A 20,100-nucleotide genomic window follows, 5' to 3' on the forward strand; every position below is an offset into this window, starting at 1 on the left:
GGCCTTCCAAGGCTTCTGTTAGAGAGAGAGAGAGAGAGAGAGATGGGATTCTCAGCTCTCCTCTTTTTTAATGTCTTTGTTCTTTGTAGTGGTTGGGGCTAGTCATCATATTTGGAGTTCATTGTAACGTGGAGATTCTTCTATCGTCACTGTCTCCTCGTCAACTGGAATCCTAGGTCTCTGCCTAGGAACAACTTCATTGACGCCAGGAGCTTTAAGAGTTTGACCTAAGAGGACTCTTTAGGTAGAGAGATGGATTTGAATCGATAAAATTGAATATGCATTGTAAATAAGCAAGATTAGCAATCAACAGTCCATTTCCTTCCGGTCATCCATTTGAAATTTCAAATCTTTCATGCACCTAATCTGTAAGACATTCGCCAAATCCTGTGGAATTAGCGGTAATATATTTTAATAAATGAAGTTTCCAGCAGGTAGACTAAGCAAGGAAGTTTCCTATGAACGCAAGGGCGTTGCTTCGAAGATTGTACGTTAGCCACCATTGAGATATTTCTTAGCAAAACCTAGTTTGAAAATGACCTAACTAACACAATAATAATTCAAAAATGCTGTTTTCAATCGTGTCATGCTTCAATTTTGCAAGAACCATTCCAGCTTGGTAATTGGTAAATTAAACTTCATTGGTGCCGCGAAACATCTCGAGTTGTACCCAAAAAAAAAAATTCAACGCCCAAAAACAATTGTTTAAGAGATGGTTGTGTTTCTAAGAAAGAAAAGGAAATTTGAAAGTTGGATTAAAAAATAAAAAAAAATTTGGCTTTAGCAAAGTTGGGTTAATACATACGTTCCATTAATAAAATATTAAAAAATAAAATTAAAAAAAATCTAATAAAAAAGGATTTATAGTACTCAAAAAAAATAAATATCAAATCTGATATAAAATAAAATATTAAGAGGTGCAATTAAAAAGATAATTTAATTAAAAACATAATTATTTAAAGCAAATCACAATATAAAAATTGAGAAACAATTCTAACTGGTATAAAAACCAAAAAAAGGATTAAATTGAAAGAAAATTCTAATTATATAGATATTTTAAAATAAAATAAATAACAATATAATTTTTTTTTTTTAAAAATAAATCAAATGACTGTTTTAAAAATATACAAGAAAAGACTCTAGAATTGAGAATGAGAGAGGTAAGAATGAAGGGGAAAAAAAAGGACCACCGGTGCGAAACCAAATATATTTTTACCACATACGCTATCCATAAATGAAGGCGAGGCCTTAAGAATCAAAACACCATTGTGAATGCTGGATTTTGACCCCTGGATTGTTGAATTTTAGTACCAAAATTGAATTTAAAAAACAATAAGGGCTGAAAATGTTTAATTTGCAAATTAATTTGTGTAAATTTTAAAATCATCATCTACTTTTGACATCTTTTTACTTTAATCCCCTAGCTTTCAATCTTATTCTTAGTCATCAAACCGAATTATCATTCAATTTAGCTAAAAAATAATGTAATCATGAAACAAATAAAAAAAAAAAATTAAGAACCAAATTGGAAAAGAAAAGAAAAGAACATGTGCACAGTGAAAAGACATGCCTTATAGATTTTTAGTGATTTTACGTGAGACCCTGACAACCCAGTTGATCCCTCCACCATAACTGAAGTTGAAGCAAACACGCTCTGTTGCGATGAGCACAACTACATTAGCTCATTTTCATGAATCCTCAGTCGAGAAATAAATAAATCAGTGCAGAACTAGTACAAATTTGAGGGCCCACTGCCGATCCAACTACTCCACCGGAAAAGCCTTGGGGGTGACTTTGAGATAACTTTACTGGAAGTCAATTCATGTACTAACAGTAACTGAGTTCATGATCTTTTTGTCTTCCTGTGCATACCATATTCTAGAAACTCCATGTTATTTGACAACTCCATAAACATTTCAAAAAAAAAAAACTTGATATCCAAAAGTCATGAGAGCATAAAATCATCAACAAAATTGAAACATCATACATCAAAACTTTGGTAATTTTCCATAGCAAGGAAAGAGAGTAAATAAACTTGAATGGTGATTCCATGGCAAAAATGGCAAAGGATTTTCACCCCTTTCAATAGATAAGCAGATCATTTGGCGAACAAGTAGGTTCAGGTTTTTTTTTTTTACTATGATTGAGCTTTTTCCTATATGAAAACAAATGAATAGTTCGTCTTTATATAAAGAAAACCTGAAGACATAGCATCTAACGCCAGCTTTAAAAAGCCGTACCAATATGTAACTTGATGGAATAAAATATAAGAGCTTGCTAGGTTATGGAGCGAAACACCAAGCAACCATCATAAAGCAAATTTTGCAAGCGAAGTTCCTTCTCCCCATTCAAGGGGAAAATCCAGAATAGTACCTGAGCACGTTCGAACAGAACAGGAGCTGAAATAAGTTTTCCCCGGGCACAAAACGCTATCGAGGGCTCAGCACTATCAGTTACAGTTAACTCTCGACCTCCTTGAAATTGAGATACAGCTCTCCAAGTTGAGATTCACAAGCAGCTTCGGCTTCTGGGCCCAGATATTTAAGAAAACATTTGGTCAGGTCATAGGTTGACACATACCGGAAGACTTTACCACAAAACTTGCGTACTTCAGCCCGCCTTGACTGCTTTTCTGGCATTTTTGTTACCAACTCCTTTATCAGATGACTGAGTTTTTGCAGATGATTTTTCAAGATTTTCTTTGATGCGTCGCGGTTACTTTCATCATTACCAGAAGGAACCATTGACTTCAATATTTCCATTAATAGATCAAGTGCTCCAACTCGACGAAACTCTGACTTTGCACTGCCACATATCTCCAAAAGGAACTCCAAGAGATGATGGCCAATCCATGGCCTTCTTCGAAAAATTTCCTTTAAAAATTCAGATTTTATTTGAGATGCTTTACTCTCAAAATACCGTGCCAGTTCACCCTTGAAAATATCAAAAACCCCTTTTAGTTCAGACTCTGAAAAATTTCTGGCATCAATAATTTTCAGAATCCAAAAGGTGGAATCCTGAGCAAGGGAAACAATCATTTTGTGTCGTTTCCACATGGCTGACTGTTTTTTCTTGGATAAGATACCAGAAGATTTCTTTCTCTTCAATGGCTTTGATGCCAACTTTAAGTTCCTTTCTAACAAAGATTCAAGATTAGGTAGTAGCACAGCATCACCCTTTGGGAAGTCCTTCGCTTTGAATATTTTCTTTTGCAAAATTCCCCATATTCGCTGTCCGAGCTGCTCGCCGATTTCTGCAGTCTGAGGATTAACAAATGCCTGAGCCAAGTTCGAGTAAACCATCAGAACCCCAGGCTCAGCTGTAGAATGAAGACAGCAAGGAAGCACAAATTAGAAATAAGTTTTTTAACAAAAGGCCTTCCAAGGAAAACAAGAAAAAATAGAATTTTTAAAATTGCAGCATAATGTAGAAATAAATATTCCTTGCAACTGAGACTGGATATTCTGTCAACACAGCCACAACAAGCAGCTTGCCGAAGCCCAGCTCCTGACAAGAAATATTATTTAGCAGTTGTGATAAGTCACAACACAACTACTTTCATTTATATCTAAATCATACCTTTCTTATTGATCTGAAGCCACTGCTAAATTCAGCAGGAAGAGAATTACAAGGAATTAATCAATTATGCTAAAACAAACAAGAGTCTAATTTGCATATCACAGCTAATTAAACACAAGAAACAATTACTTGCCTGGATTTTCATGCAGGTAAACCTCCAGCAATGAAAGAACACGAAGTTTAAACAAAACAAGCTGAGATTGTGCAGTTTCACCCCCAGCCTGATTCTTTCTATCTTTGAAAATCTGTGCAAGATAAGCGTCCATCCGGAACATTGCATCATCATCCATTCCTCCATCGGAATCATCAGAATCATCAGGCAGCTCTTTGCCAGCTTCTTCAACTTCAACCACTACCTCACAATTGTCAGTCTGTTCTTCATCTTCACCTGTCTCAGCTTCATCCACTTCTTCATCTTCTTCTTCTTCTTCAATACCAAGGAAATCTTCATCATCTTCACTGCCTTCTTCCCGATGTCTAGCTGGCTTCAAATCTTTCTTAATGACACGCAACATCCGAAGAAGTCCATCATTTGTCACGTCATTACAGAAGTGCTTAAAAACCTACAAACATGAATTATTGCCAAAGTTAATATCATGTTGATAATGGGAATCCATGGGTAAGAAAAGCCATTTTCAGCAATCCTTCACTCTAAGTGCATTGACCTTTTCCCCAAATTAAGTTATGAAACAAATACTAAGCACATCATGCACAAGAATTGTAAAAAGCACCTCATACTTGACTAAAAGTTCAGCTATTCAATCTGGACACGGCCAACTGAACAATTCCACTGGCAAATTGAAATGCCAAAAACAATCACAAAGAAGCAATGTATTAACATTTAGAAAATCACTTTTAATTACTCAAGAACTCATCCTATCATGAAGTAATACACAACTTTAATTATAAATGTGCATTGTAAAGCCAAATTAAAGTCGAGACATATAGATATGCAACATACATGTGCATATACAAATACAAAACTAAACCTTCCATCACTACACACACCTGCTCAATAGCAGAGCGCATGGGAGCTGATGACTGTGGCAACAATGAAAGGAATGTGTCCACAAGGACATCCAGTAACTTAGGATCTGCATCATTATCCAACTCCTCTTCTCCAGAGTCAAGAAGATCAGAAGCAGCAAAAGCTTTCTTACAGCATATAATAAGTTCAGATGCAGCTTCTGAGAATTCTCCAGGTCGAAGGAGTACTTGAAGCAGCAACTGGATCAGCAAGTACCTCATTGCATGCAATTTATTTGCTTCAGCACCAATCACAATTTTTTTTTCCTGCATCATTAAAACATTTTAAAAGCTGGGCACAAGATAAAAGGGCATATAAAGGTGACAGCTGAGATGTTTGAGAACATACATACATATGATTTGCTAGCATTTGAGACCAAAGAGCAAATATATTAGTTCTCAAGCAACCATAATAATGCAAGGGAAAACAGTAATTGGTAGACTTACTAAGGAAAAGTCCTACATGAGGCAAACCCCATACTGAAAAAAATTTGCAAGCTACAGGTGAAAACATTCGGAATCACATCAAAAGGTAAGTCCTTCATTCATTCAATTTTTAAAGTTTACTCAACACATACATCATAATCTGTAATTTGAGGATTCAGTATGCATCCCAAGTCTGAAATCGGAACCAATTTCATGTCCATATTCAAATGTAAGAATAATTTGTGTTGGTGAAAGCAAGGAAGACAAAGTTTACCTCTCTAGACAGCCTAGTTTCCATTTCTTGCAATTTTTCAAATGCCTTTTCATCTTCATCACTCAAAGATCGGAAAAGAGAAACCGAAGGAATGTTTCCGAGTGTACTGAGAAAACGCATGAAGTAAGATCCAAGATCACTGTGCTCCAGGCCACTTGCCAAAGAATGTAACCCCTCTATCTTTTGAGCATTTGCCAGCAGTAATTGGATCTGCTCGATGCACATTCTGCAAATTGCACTTGAAGTGGCTGCCTTTGGCCATTTAAATTTCTCCTTCAATTCAAAAGATGTAACTTCAGAGCCAAGAGATGCAGAGAACAGACCCTGAACAGCTAGAAACTTCAAAATTTCCCTCTGCACCCGAAACTTTGCTTCAGGCTCCAGCTTCAAATGTTTCAAAATACTCGGGAGGGATTCCACCACCCAACTCTTCAAGAAATCAGAGTTTGCCATTGCACCATTTGAATCCTTATCCTCAACAGAACCCATCTCTGGATTGTCATCAGTTGTCTGACTCTGATCCAAGGGTTCCTCTGAAGAACAACCTTCATCCAAAAACATGTTCATTAAATTCTGAATAAACAGCATGCAACCAGATTCTGTTTTAAACTCTGTCACCAAAGCTCTAACTGTTTTTGTTCTGGTGATGCCATCAAATCTTGCATTGCTGTGTCTTTGTAAAGCCACTATAACAGCAACCCTTCTGACATCATCATTTCCTACCCAATCAGATAATTCCTTAAGAAAATGCTGTGCGACTTTATACAGCCAAGTGTCCTTTGTTGAAAGTATATCCATCAAGCATTGCACAATTTTGTGAGAAAGAACATATGGAATGAATGATGCGGGGAGCCTTGGGAGGAGAAGAAGCAGAATATGAAATGCCAAGTGCTTGCGATCATGAGAAGAGAGAAGAAGGGACCCTTCAATAACAACTTCACGGAAACACTGAACAATCTTGACAACTTCTTCTTCAGAAGAGCTAGACTTGCGACTTTTTTTATGCTTTTTTAGAGAATTAGAAGCTGATACCACATCTTCAGCTTGCATAACGACATCAGGTAAAAGAATATTTACCAGAACAGGCCACACACCGTGAATTCTAGGCTGACAGAATGTTGATTCCTGCCATATTCCACAAACAATAATATCATGAGTAAATATAAAACCTTTTACAAAACTAACTCAAGCTTCATACACAAATAATTAAAGAGTCACCTTCAAGCAGTTAATAATAGAGGACAAATGATCAGATGCAAAAAGCCTACTAGGGCTGAATGGATGTGGCAAAATCTTTCCAAACATTTCACTATCAACAGAAACTTTCTCCTGAATTCTCAAAGCTAAAAGCAAAGCATCAGGATTTCCAGCATCGGCATCACCTTCAAACCACTCACACAGTCTTGGAGCTTCAAGTACGTGATTCAACACAGCCTCAGTTGGCAACTGCAATCACAAGATATAACAGTGGAGGGATCAAGAGACAAAGTAGGAATTGCAAGACATACATAATGAATAGGAAATCCAAAGCAAGAGAATCCCCCCTCCCAAAAAAGATATGATAAACCCCATGGAAAAATAAAAAAGGATGCAAATGTCCAATAAAATCAAGTTTCTTCATTTGTCAGAGTAAGATACCTTTTCGACCAATTCTAAAATAATTGCAACAGCAGGCTCTTGCAAATATCGTTTTTTTGATGCAAGGGAGATAAGTACATTGGTGAATTCCTTAATGAAGAGGGTGTTATGATCAGAAATCCACTCTTCCACCAGTCTTCCTGATCGGGCAAGAGCACCATAAGCAAATAGCCGACCTAAAAGGCAATCCCTTATGTCCTGCGGTGCCACAAAGAATCAACTTCAGGAATTTCATATAGAGAAGATAGCACCAGAATACAAAATGGCAATCCTCGCTCACCTGACCCTTCATTGATGAAGAAACTTCTAACATGTCAACTATTAGTTTCATCACTGAATCCACTTTGATGCTAGGAATTGTACCAATTAACACCGCCAAGCCCAATGCAAATCCTTGCCTTGCACACTGCAAAAGGGAAACCAGATTACGTGATATACACAAGTTAGCAAACAACCTCTTGTTATAGATAGCCCAAGTTTAAAGCCACGCAATAGATACTACGGCCTGTGGAAGAAATTATATAATGCTAAAAAGGTTGGGCATTTGACCATTTTCAGTTTCCAGTTAATGTTATATGGTTTAACATTTTATCTAGCTTTAGTAAGATCTAAATGCCCTGATAAAGAATGTTTGCATAGCAACCAGTAGGATATAACACCCCAAGAAACAAGAATCAGATAATGTGTATACGGTCATATAAAATTCAGAGTCGCAAGTACAAAGCAAGTATTAACAATGAGATGAACAGGCACCGAGAAATAAGCCATTGCAACAGATACACCGAGAATGCATGTTTTACATAATCATCCATCAAATTCAAAACCCAGCAGGCATTAGACATGATTGCACAGTTATTACACAGCAGCGAGGTGATGATCAAACTAAACTAATGTACCATTTTAATAAAAAAGACAGTTCCTAAGGTTAATTCAACTCTGAAAACAAGTAAAAAGTTCACTGTTAGATATTATGAATCAAATTTCCATTCCCTCATAGCATATATAGAGAATCACAACCTTGGTTCAAAAGTTGTGAGTTTGTACGTGATACATAGCTTTCACAAAGAAGAAACAAGAGAACAGTCTGCAATTTAACCAATCATACCTCCCTTGATGAAGAAGCACCACGAATAAGCCTACGCACAGCATATCTCACAGAAGGAGCACAGTCATTCAACCCATCATCCTTCTTCGCTTCTAGTTTCAACCCATCTTCTACCACCACCTTATTCTCTGCATTTTCATACGCCTTCTGAACCTTTTGCAACTCCATGACCAATCTCTCCACTGCAGCTTCTCTCACAGACACATCAGCCGATATCAGTTCTGTAAAGACGCCAATGTGAAACTCCGGTAACACCCCACTTGAGGAAGCTCCCATCTGCTCTTTATTTTCGGTAACCTTTGAATCAACATCCATTTTTTTAGTCTTCCCATCCTTATCCTCTAAAGTAGCATGCTGGCGCTCTTTATCCAATGCTTTCCTCTTCTTTCGTCTTTCCATGGGTTTCAGCGAACTAGAATTATTATTATAAAGGCCTGCTTTAGAAGCATCTCCGTCCAGGGTTCCATTCTCTTTATTCTTATCTTTCTTCATTTTCTTTTTACTTAGATTTGAACTTGCATTCTCATTATTCATATCCTCCAAGTTTGCATTCTCAGTTTTTGTATTTGTATTATCTGAATCCTCAACTTCCTCTGCTGAATTGGAGCTTCTTTTCTTGCTTCCCATTTATGCCAGAAAATATGTTATCTAGCTAAAACTGTATATAACATACACCAATGCAAAGAATAAGTAAAACCCAGAAAAGTCCAACTTCAAAATACACAAAATGCAGCGAGGCTGAAGCTCAAGCATCAATAACAACCACAGGGTTGCATTTAAAACTAAAAAAGAAAGAGAAAAGGAAACAACAGCAACTAAACTGAGCTTATTTCTGAAAACAAAAACAAAAGGAATTTGAAAAACAATAAAAATACCAAATATAAAATTAGAAAAGGAGCATAAATTCAAATATAAAATTAGAAAACGAGCATAAATCCCTGTCCTTTTGTGAGCGAAACGTGTAGGGACGATTCGGTATAAACTGGAGGTTAACTAAGCTTCAATTATTATTATTATTTTTTTAAAAGGTTAAAGAAATGAATAGAAAGGAGGAGAAGGAAAACCTAATAAAGGTACATTGAGAGAGGTTATGCATTCTAAGTGTTACCTGTAGAAGACAGAGAGTCTTCTTCTTCTTCTTCTAAGTGGGGTAGGGAATAAGCGGCAATCTAAAACCCTAGCTGGTTAACGACGCTGTCTATTATTATTATTATTAGCGTTTAAAACAAGAGGAAGAAGGGACTAACCGTTTTTTTTTTTTTTTTTTTTTCTGAACCGTTATTTTCATGGGCTCTTGTTATTGAACAGTAGATAAAAAGCCCGCTGGATAACTTTTTAAGGCCTACTCTAGGGGCTCGTGAGTTTTTGAGGCTTGTTTACATGGCCCATGCGATTTTCTTTTTCTTTTTTCATTTTTTAACACTACCCGGGTGTAGACTATAGACAGCTTGCATTAACTCGTAGGGCTAGTTTTGGAGCCCCCATTGATGGCGGGAAGGAGGTCAGAAGGAGACCTAAAAAAGAAGAGAGAAAAGGAAAATAAAAAAGGCATGCAAGGCCTCCTGCTCTCCCCTGTAAAGTTTAGATGATTGCCGCACGGAGATGTGATGGTGAATACGAGACTTTGGCATGCTCTGTAGTCCCCTCATGTTTGTTCATTATTATTATTATTAATTCTTATTAATTATTAACAAAAACTAAAAGGTGACGGGGAAATTATTGTTGATCCACGTTCATTGCACCCGTGAATTACAATTTTATTTTTTGTTTTTATTTTTATTTTTTATTGATTTTATATTTTAATATTAAGATAGTCAAGAATTGTTTTTTTTTTTTTTAATTTTTTTTATAGAGTTAACATGGTTTATAAGTTCTTCGGGATAATCTAAGCGGCCCTTATTTATAAGTTTAATGGAATGTTTTTTTTAATTTTTTAATTAAATTTGATTTTTTATTGTTTATTGTTTTTTATATAGTTAAAAAAATAATTTCAATGAAAAACTAGATTATCAAGCTTTATAAAGTCCATGAACCCATTCACATATTTAGTTAATTGACTTGATTCACGGGTTTAACGAATTTTTTTAATTATTTTTTATTTTATTTTTTAATATTGGATTAATTAAAAATTTAGTTTTATAATTGATTTTATTTTGTTTTCTATAAGATTATCGTGGTCTTAAAAAAATATCAGTATTAGATTGGTCTTTGATTTTGTAACCGTCTATTTTTATTATCATATAATTAAATAAAAATAATTTTTAAAAAACAAACTATAATCTCATTAGATTCCATAACCAAGTTTACATGTTGTCGTGCTAGGTCGGGTTACTACATTCATAAGTTTAATAAATTTATTCACCGACCATTTTTTTTTTGTTTTTTGATCCTTTAATTTTCTTTGATTGGTTTTTTTTTTATCTCATCCTTCATATTTTGTATAAGGCTATCTCTTTCTCTAATAAAAATTTATTTTAGAATTGCTTTTCAATTTTACGAGGATATATTTTTATCATATAATTAAATAAAAATAATTTATAAACAAAAAAGTTATTAAACCCAATAGAATTCATGACTTGGATGACGAAGGGACCAAGATCAATCCAATATGTCATTGTTACAATATATTTTTTAAAAAAAAAATTATCATCTTGAAAGTTTTTTTAAAAATTAGGTCATATTTTTATTGATAATTTAAGTTTTTTTTGAATCCATAAATTGATTATGTCAATTTTCTATTTTGCACAATTAAAGGACTGGATTAATAGCCGACCAATTTTATTATTTTCCCGAAAAAAGAGTGGAATCCAAAAATAGAAGATCACACTGTAACACAAGCAAGATAAATGGAGATTCTAATTTCAAAATAAGAATATTATTGTTATTCAAAAAATTGACCTTGATCAATTTTTCAATGCTTGTTTTACACTGAAAAAACAAACAGAGAGAAGAAGCATCTACCAAGAAAATTTTCTTTCAAAACACGCACTCTGAGAGTCTGAGTTGTTAACCAAGATGAGTGTTGAACCCATGCATCTGGCAAATAACACAGATGCATCAAAAAGTAATTCCTGAGAAGACGGCGATCGTGAATCTGAGGAGCATTGGACGTTCTCGTGAATACAGAGTTACTGTGTGAAAAATAAAAAAAAATCAAAAGAACAACCATGGAAACGATTCAGGTGCTCATTGCGGTCTCATTCCCCCAGTCATTTTTCACATGTCGTGCAATCCTTTAGCAACCTCCCTGAGAAAACTGCCTGCCACCGTGCCGAAAGGAAACCTCTGGCGCGTCAATTTATACGGTTCATCCAGTCCAGTCAAGGCTGCTAAGCTGAAGTTACAAACTATTTCTTTACATGGACGCGTAACGGAGGAGCATCCTGTTAGGTTTGTTAGGTGTGTTGCCATTTAATGTGCCTAACATTACCATTGACCAGCAGCCTTTGTTGAAGAAGATGGCAGCCACCATTGACTGCAGCTGCAGCTGCTGGAAAGAAGAAGAGAAGCCACCATCATGGCTATAAATAGACACCATACAAAGAGAGTTTCGTGAGAGTTGTGAATAACGTGAGTGTGAAGAGAAAGAGAAGAGGAAGGGCTGCTGCCCATGGCAGCAGCCCTGCAGCTGCAAGGCAGCGAGAGTGAGATGGGAGTTGAGTGATTATATCCTCCTCCATGTATTTATTGTAATCCTTTCTCTATCTCTAAATACAATGGACCTCTCCCGTGGATGTAGGCGGTTTTGCCGAACCACGTAAAATATTGTGTCTCAGTGTGCTTGCCCCTCCGTTGAGCAATTATCAGTACACCACCGGTCCCTGGATTCCGCCCAGCAATTGGTATCAGAGCATATGGTTTAAGTGGTGTTTGATTTTTGCTCAAAAATGAAAGTTGTCAAAATTGTGTTTTGACCATACCACTTAAATTGTGTTTAAGTGGTGTTTGATTTTTCCTGACCCGGGTAAGGATGACGTCATCATGACGTAATTTATGACGTCATCATGCACAATAAGCATGGCCCAAGATGTCATCAGCATGATGTATTGGTGACGTCAGCAAACACAGTCAGCATGCCATGCCAGCAGACACGTCAGCACAGTGGGACCCACATGCCATGTCATCAGCCGCGAGCCGAGCCACGCCGAGCCGAGTTGAGCCGAACCGAGTTGGAACTGAGCCGAGCCGCGAGCCGAGGGATAGGATCCAGTGTAGCTGATCCTACGTGCAACCGGATCTGAGATTGAATTTGAGCCGTTGATCAGGCCAGAATTGTTTTGATCAAATCTTAGCCGTCTGAAGTGCGATTTGGACGATTCAAGACATGTTTCCAGCTAATTTGGTCATTCCGGATGCAATGGTACAGTCTGATCGTTGAGTTTCGAGACCGAAAATGGCAGTGGTGAATTATTGAAGAGAGATTGCCCGATCAGGAGGCATCTGAGGGTCATCATGGTGGTCGATGGAGAAGAAGAAGAAGAAGGTGCACATGTTTACCCAATTACATGTGCTAAACTGTTAAATGAAAAAATATAATGCCTTGATGGAAGGCAAAATTGGGACACTCAGGACACCCGAGATGTGGACGATTTGAGGTGTAGAGTGGAAATTGATGAAGACCAATCTTGACGAATCTAAACACTAGTAGTCTCGCTAGATGTTGAGAAATCATGTATTAAACCTGTATATCCCAGATCACTTGTAAAGGAAAGCCGCAACAAAGCTAGCAAATGGTTGTATATACGAAGAGACAGTACGATGGATAGATATGGCCTAAGAAGTTCTGTCTAGGAGATTGGGTTTTAAGCGGGACCGTTGTGACCCCTCCAATCTTTCCTGGGAACTTGCTTAGTGGAAGGATTATCCATACGGTATTATTTTCGTATATATAGCAGTTTGTAATGAAACGGTTGAAGACTAGCAGGATGACGGCACAAAGGAACAGTTGGGTTCCGCATGATCAAGGATCTAATGGAGTTGTGATTTCTCCAAAGAAGGCAGATTCGGTGACTGTGATTTCTCGAGGGGAGAATTGATGAAGACCCTGATAATGAAAGAGAAATACAGCAAGGGAATGAAGATTGTCACCCTATTTTGACTTGGACAGGTGTTGTGACAGGATGAGCTGCTGTCAAACATAAATAAGGAATAGGGAGAAATCTGGAGAACAGAAATTGCACGAGGGCACACGGAGATTGTGCAAGAGTACCCGAGGGATCCAATGAGGTACTGTAATGAGACAACAGGTGCAAGGAGAAGAAGTGTTCCCAGATGAAGCTCAGAGCAGAGACTGTTAAAGTTTGTACAACAGGAAGTCTTTTATGCTCTTGATGAAGACAACAAGCGAAGACCTTTCCAATGCATGCAAGGATGGAAAGAGAGCTGTTGCAGAGGCACCTAATTGAGGGGGTGCGAACGCCTGTGATAAAAGGCGACCGCCTATGATGAAAGGCGAAGACACCAAAAAGAGTGGTGTAGGAGGAGCAGTCAAGCAGAAAGGCGTAGAAGCTCCAAACATAGAAATCGAGGTGGAGGATTGCGAGGAGTATACCGCAACTTTCTCTTTCTATGTAGTCAGTGGCAGTAATATCTCCCAAGTCCACATGGTGGTAGAGAATCTTGAAGCCACTTGAGTCATCCCGATGAAAGAGGATGAGACCGCTCCAAGACGAGCGGAGACACCTCTGATGAAAGGTGTGAGGGCCATGATACGAGCCCAGATTTCAAACCGCTGCATGACGATGAGCGGAGACACCTAAGAAGAAGGTGTGTGGGCCACGATGTGAGCCCAGTACAGACCGCCGCATGACGACGAGCGGAGACACCTCGGGAGAAGGTGTGAGGGCCATGATAGGAGCCCCAGTTCAGAACGCCCCAGAGCCGATGTGATGGCTAGATATAAGTGGACAGATGGATAGCCAATGAAGTGGCTATGATGAGTATGAAGACAAATGCAGGATTGACTTTCATGGATATTGCCCCCATGCTAAAGATCAATGAGCTAGAAGACATTTGCCTTAGACAATAAGTGGGTAACTTGTGGAGCATTAAGACGCGGCTGCTATGAAGGAGCAGAGGGCATGCGCAGGTTCCGGGAACGAGTTGACTCTTGTCAAGGTGGTGAGCTCAGTAATGACATTGTAATACTCAGAGTATGGAGATAGATATGGATCAACCTTTAATGGGCTGCCCCCATGGTTAAAGGTGGAGAGCTACCTGGACTCTTACGACTAAGAGCGAGAGACTCATGGAGAAGTAAGGCGTGGTTCCTATGGTGGAACAGAGGGCAGGCGCAACTCCTGGATGAGTAGACTCTTGGAAGAGTGGTGGGCTTGTGATCATATTGAGATACTCAAATAATGACTGTCGCACTTAGAATATCCGTTTGAGGGGGTGTTGTAAGCCTTGGTGTGAGGCTTGATAAATCATTCCGGACCGAGCATGGTTGATACGCTCGAAGGGGAATGTTCCCAGAGACAAGCGTTAACACTCTTCAGATGTGATGTGTGAAACCATCTGGTTGAAGTGATCCTTTGGTGTAAGCAAGGGTGTGCTTTGGTGACTCTGGTGATTGAAAGGTTTGGCGAGTACCTGTAAACTTGGCCGGAGACGCTCTCGGAATGGTAAGCTTGGAAGAGCTGCAGGATGCAAGATTGTGCTGAAGAAGCAAGAGGACAATTGCCCATATAAATGTCAAAGGGGGTGATTGTTAGGTTTGTTAGGTGTGTTGCCATTTAATGTGCCTAACATTACCATTGACCAGCAGCCTTTGTTGAAGAAGATGGCAGCCACCATTGACTGCAGCTGCAGCTGCTGGAAAGAAGAAGAGAAGCCACCATCATGGCTATAAATAGACACCATACAAAGAGAGTTTCGTGAGAGTTGTGAATAACGTGAGTGTGAAGAGAAAGAGAAGAGGAAGGGCTGCTGCCAATGGCAGCAGCCCTACAGCTGCAAGGCAGCGAGAGTGAGATGGGAGTTGAGTGATTATATCCTCCTCCATGTATTTATTGCAATCCTTTCTCTATCTCTAAATACAATGGACCTCTCCCGTGGATGTAGGCGGTTTTGCCGAACCACGTAAAATATTGTGTCTCAGTGTGCTTGCCCCTCCGTTGAGCAATTATCAGTACACCACCGGTCCCCGGATTTCGCCCAGCACATCCACCAACTATTATCATTACAAGCAGATATTTACTTCTTTACCATTCCATTATCATTACAAGCAACTTAAACAGCGGTGAGCAGGTTCAGGTAGCTATCCGCCCTGAGCAGAGCAAGTGAGCTACAGCGGCAATGAAAGGGCCTCCGCCGCGGTATTCATAGGCAGTTGTCAAATGGACAAACAATCTCCTCCCAGAAAAATTTGGTTATTGATATAATTAAAAGGGCCTCGGCCTCGGTCTCCACAGGCGGTTTGCAAATGCACAAAAATAATACATTCAATTTAATCTCACCATTTAGATACAAAACCGCTAGGAAACGTACATCCTAAGTGCATATATAGTTAAAAAGGATCTTCTTTCAAATATGACTGTAAGCCATGTCAAAAATGACAGCAACCGAAGTTAACCCCTCACTTCTTCACCTCCTCGTAGTCAGCCTCAGGTGTCTGGTCACCACCCTGTGAACCTCCTCCAGAAGCACCATCACCTCCACCACTGCTGCCCTTGGACATGTGCTCTCCAATCTTTGAAACTGCTTTGTTTGCGGCGTCTAGTTTGGATTTGATATCATCAACGCTGTCTCCGCCCATTGCCTTCCTCAAATCTGCAACAGCATCTTCAATCTCCTTCGAGATTTCAGAGGGAATCTTCTCCCTGTACTCATTAAGGCTTTTCTCTACGCTGTAGATAGTGGTGTCTGCGCTATTTTTTATATCAATCAAGGCCTTTCTCTCCTGATCCTTCTGAGCAAACTGTTCAGCCTCCTTGACCATCTTCTCAATCTCATCTTCTGAAAGACCTCCTGATGAACGGATGGTGATCTGCTGTTCTTTGCCAGTGGTTTTGTCCTTGGCAGAGACAGTAACAATACCATTGGCATCAATATCAAAGGTCACCTCAATCTGAGGCATGCCCCTGGGAGCTGGTGGAATACCGACAAGATCAAATTCTCCCAATAGCTTGTTGTCAGATGCCATTTCACGCTCACCTTGTAGCACCTTGATACCAACCTGGGTCTGGTTGTCAGCAGCTGTGGAGAAAGCCTGGGATACAAGAAAACTGTATCAGAGAAGTATACAAGCACAGGGCACCTAGAACAGACAAATATCAGTATATTGGGCCACCTAGACACTAGCACAGGCATGGCAACTTATTGCCCCCAATTACAATTTTTCAAGATAAAAATTTGAATACAGATTTGGCAGTGAAGCCTCACCTGAGACTTCTTTGTAGGAATTGTCGTGTTCCTGCTGATCAACCTGGTGAAGATGCCACCAAGTGTCTCTATACCAAGTGACAAGGGAGTGACATCAAGGAGGAGCAATTCTTTGACATCTCCACGTAAAATTCCACCCTGAAGTGCAGCTCCCATAGCCACCGCCTCGTCTGGGTTTACTCCCTTGCTAGGGCTCTTTCCAAAGATCTCAGCTACTATATCTTGAACCTTGGGCACACGAGTCATTCCTCCAACAAGAAGAACCTCGTCAACTTCCTTGGTGGATATGCCAGCATCCTTCAAACAGTTCTTGCATGGGATTCTGGTCCTTTCAATCAAGTGATTCACCAAGCTTTCAAATTTGGATCTGGTCAGTGTGATATTCAAATGTTTAGCACCTGACGAATCAGCCGTGATGAACGGCAAGTTGATTTCAGTCTGAGTTGTTGATGAGAGCTCTATCTTAGCCTTTTCTGCTGCTTCACGGAGCCTCTGCAAGGCAAGCTTGTCTTTTGAAAGATCAATTCTTTCAGTTCTCTTAAATTCATCGACCAAATACTCTAAAAGGGTGTTGTCAAAATCCTCTCCTCCCAAGAATGTGTCACCATTTGTTGCTTTAACCTAAATAAGGACCAGTCACTTAGTTTAATTTGCAAAAAGAAATGAAAAACAGAGTTAACCTAAATAGAACAGCACGACACATACCTCAAAAACACCATTTGAGATCTCTAAGATAGAAACATCAAACGTCCCACCACCAAGGTCGAAAACTGCAATGAGACCCTCTTTGTTGTTCATACCATAGGAAAGTGCTGCTGCTGTAGGTTCATTGATGATTCTCTGCACATCAAGGCCAGCAATTCTTCCAGCATCCTTTGTAGCTTGTCTTTGAGCATCATTGAAATAGGCTGGCACAGTGATCACAGCTTTTGTAATTCCTTTTCCAAGATATGCTTCTGCAGTTTCTTTCATCTTGGTCAGAATAAAGGCCCCAATTTGGCTAGGTGAATATTGCTGCCCATTGGCTTCAACCCATGCATCACCATTTGGAGCCCTGACTATCTTATATGGAACCATTTTCATCTCCTTTTGTGTTTGAGGGTCATCAAACTTCCTACCAATCAAACGCTTAGTTCCAAAAACTGTATTGCTTGGATTAGTCACAGCCTGACGTTTTGCTGGAGTGCCCACAAGCAACTCCCCCTTTGGGGTGAAGGCAACAACTGAAGGGGTTGTCCTAGACCCTTCAGCATTCTCAATGACTTTGGGATTCTGTACACGGTCATGGAATCAATTAGAACAAAAGGGAAAAGAAAGCCAAGTAACAAGCAAATAGATAAACGAGCAGAACAAATGTCATTCTAACCTTCCCTTCCATAACAGCAACACATGAATTTGTGGTGCCCAAATCAACACCAATAACATCTCCACCTGCAGGTTTTGCACTGAACAGAATAGGAAACACTCAATATTTCAGCAAATAAAAAACAGATGCAAATTAAAACAAATACAATCACCAAAAATTTAATAAGCTACCTGAAAGCTCTGGACAAACCAGCCCAATTTTGGCTGAAATTAGAAGGAGCCCACGATGGCTTCACATTATTAGTCAACTGCACAACAGATGAACACCAAAACTCAGCCATTTCACAATCTCAACCTCAATTCTCAAACAGCTTTTAATGAGTCAGACAAACAGCAACTATGGATTCGTAAGAAAAGCACCAATTTTGCAATCATTATCTACATTTTTTTTCACAAATATTGGTCAAACTTAGTATTTAAAACTTCCATATATAAAGCATATCAGCTGGTAATTAACACAAAAACAAATACAAAACAAAAGCTTTAAATTCAAAAAAAGAAAAAAACAGCGATGCATGATTGTTTAAGGAAATGAAATGAGAAAACCCAACACAGACAAGTCCTTTAAGGGGCCGAGTTTCAAAACTACCATAACAAAAAAAAACTAATATTTTATTTATTCTTCTAGCATCAAGTTCAAGTCTCGGTTTGATATCTTTTAACAAATTACCAAATCGGAAAAACTGAAGAAGAAAAGGAGCAGAAATGTTTAGAGACTTACGCATCTGTAGGCTGAAAGAGGAGCGGAGGCGACGTCACGGCGTCGTAGAGAGCGGATGAGAGCTGCCGTGGCCATAAGTGAAGAAATCTACCAGTTTAATTCGGGTTGGAGGTAGAGAAGGACGTAAAGACTGTAATAGAGGTCTGTAAATAAGGGTTTAGGGTTTTGTGGTGCAAGGCTTTTTAAAGAGGCGCAATTCGCAAGGGATTTCTCTAGCAAGAGACAGAAGGTTCTAGAAATGCAGACCCTCACTGCAAAATACACAGAATTGTTGCAATGCTTCGTTTGGTCCCTTTACTCTCTTGATTGTTTCACTTTGGTTCTCTTACTATTTTATTTATACATCTCAATATCATTGCGAAGTAGGCCCCCGAAACCAGCTTTCCCTGGGTTTCCTAGAGAACTACCGTCAACACCATGCTTGATAAAAATCATCCTCGAGTCGTTGCCACGATAAAACTCGATGAGTAGTAGCTGTAGCATTATTATTCTTCCATGTTAAACCTGCACAGTGTTCAGCCAATCTATCAGTCTTCCATAAGCAGTGCTAAAAACGACAACATTTTAAAGCCTCCATAACCACCATAGCACACTAAAAAAACGAGTGAGCACTATCTGATGAAGCCATTAAACAATCCAGTGCTCAGCAACGTCAACACAGATCAAAACCCTAGTTACAGTACTAAAGCCAAGTTTGTCCCATACACTCCTTGTTTCTCTATAATCTCGAAGGCAATGAAAGGCATCCTTAATTACTTGTAAGGTGACATCTGTTGCATGAAGGACTCGTGGCTATAACTTGTCGAGCAAATCAAGAGATCTCATTAGTAAACTATTATGAAACACAATCCATATCAACATTTTTGTCTTCTTTGGAGCATGTAACCTTAACAGCCAAGGCCATTTAGTACAACACATTAGCTCCCTAGATCGAAATAACAACCAGTTGTAAGCTGATCTTGACGTATACACTCCTGCCACGGATGGACACCAAGCAACATTACATAGTAGAAGCATTCCTTGGGATGGGGAAAGTAATAATGCGGTTCTTCAAGTGGTCTGGCATGTAGCTAAATGTTGAAAATTCCCAAGTATCATGGGGCCAAAGGTCCTTTACTACTGTATCTGTGATATGAACTACCGGGACCAAGATTGCTAAAATTCCCTCCTCAAAAACCATTTATCATGCCATAATGAAAGATCACCAGCGCCTAGTCCGTAGACAAAATCATCTCTCATGTAGCTAAAAGCCTTCATGATAGTTCCTCCCCGTCATAAGGACGTCCCAGATCCCTCCCGAATGACCATTAGCCTCCCTAATTGCTGCAGGCGAGCAACCTAGCTGCATCCAGAAATTAGAGGCTCTAGCAAAACTGGATATGAGTTTCAAGTAAAACAACCAAAGAAGGATGGTACCTGCATATTAACTCTTTGCAATGGCTGTTGCTATTCATATTAGCAGCACCCCGAACATCCCAGACAAGAATAGATCAGCAGTCAGTAAAACAATCATGATAAAAGTATAGATATATAGTAGAAGCAGCTTTCAACATCACTGGTGTGTTACATCCATCGCCATCCCTT

At 39.0% G+C, this 20,100-nt stretch overlaps 2 protein-coding genes across 2 annotated transcripts; both read right to left on the reverse strand.

Moving 5' to 3' along the window:
• Positions 1–2,026: 2,026 nt before the first annotated feature.
• LOC118051826 (uncharacterized) lies at positions 2,027–9,295 on the reverse strand. Its single transcript, XM_035062562.2, has 9 exons — positions 9,157–9,295; positions 8,049–8,706; positions 7,224–7,349; positions 6,944–7,141; positions 6,524–6,751; positions 5,306–6,430; positions 4,588–4,872; positions 3,713–4,142; positions 2,027–3,319 (listed from the first exon to the last, which is right to left on the reverse strand). The coding sequence occupies exons 2-9, from the start codon at positions 8,673–8,675 to the stop codon at positions 2,460–2,462; spliced, it is 3,879 nt and encodes a 1,292-aa protein (XP_034918453.1). The 5' UTR covers positions 8,676–8,706; positions 9,157–9,295; the 3' UTR covers positions 2,027–2,459.
• Positions 9,296–15,472: 6,177 nt separating this feature from the next.
• On the reverse strand, positions 15,473–18,746 carry LOC118051828 (heat shock 70 kDa protein, mitochondrial). The gene is made up of 6 exons (XM_035062564.2): positions 18,517–18,746; positions 17,967–18,043; positions 17,797–17,875; positions 17,136–17,702; positions 16,431–17,051; positions 15,473–16,257 (listed from the first exon to the last, which is right to left on the reverse strand). The coding sequence occupies exons 1-6, from the start codon at positions 18,589–18,591 to the stop codon at positions 15,625–15,627; spliced, it is 2,052 nt and encodes a 683-aa protein (XP_034918455.1). The 5' UTR covers positions 18,592–18,746; the 3' UTR covers positions 15,473–15,624.
• Positions 18,747–20,100: the final 1,354 nt, after the last annotated feature.

Source organism: Populus alba, chromosome 11 (assembly GCF_005239225.2).
Source record: "Populus alba chromosome 11, ASM523922v2, whole genome shotgun sequence".
Lineage (NCBI taxonomy): Eukaryota > Viridiplantae > Streptophyta > Magnoliopsida > Malpighiales > Salicaceae > Populus > Populus alba.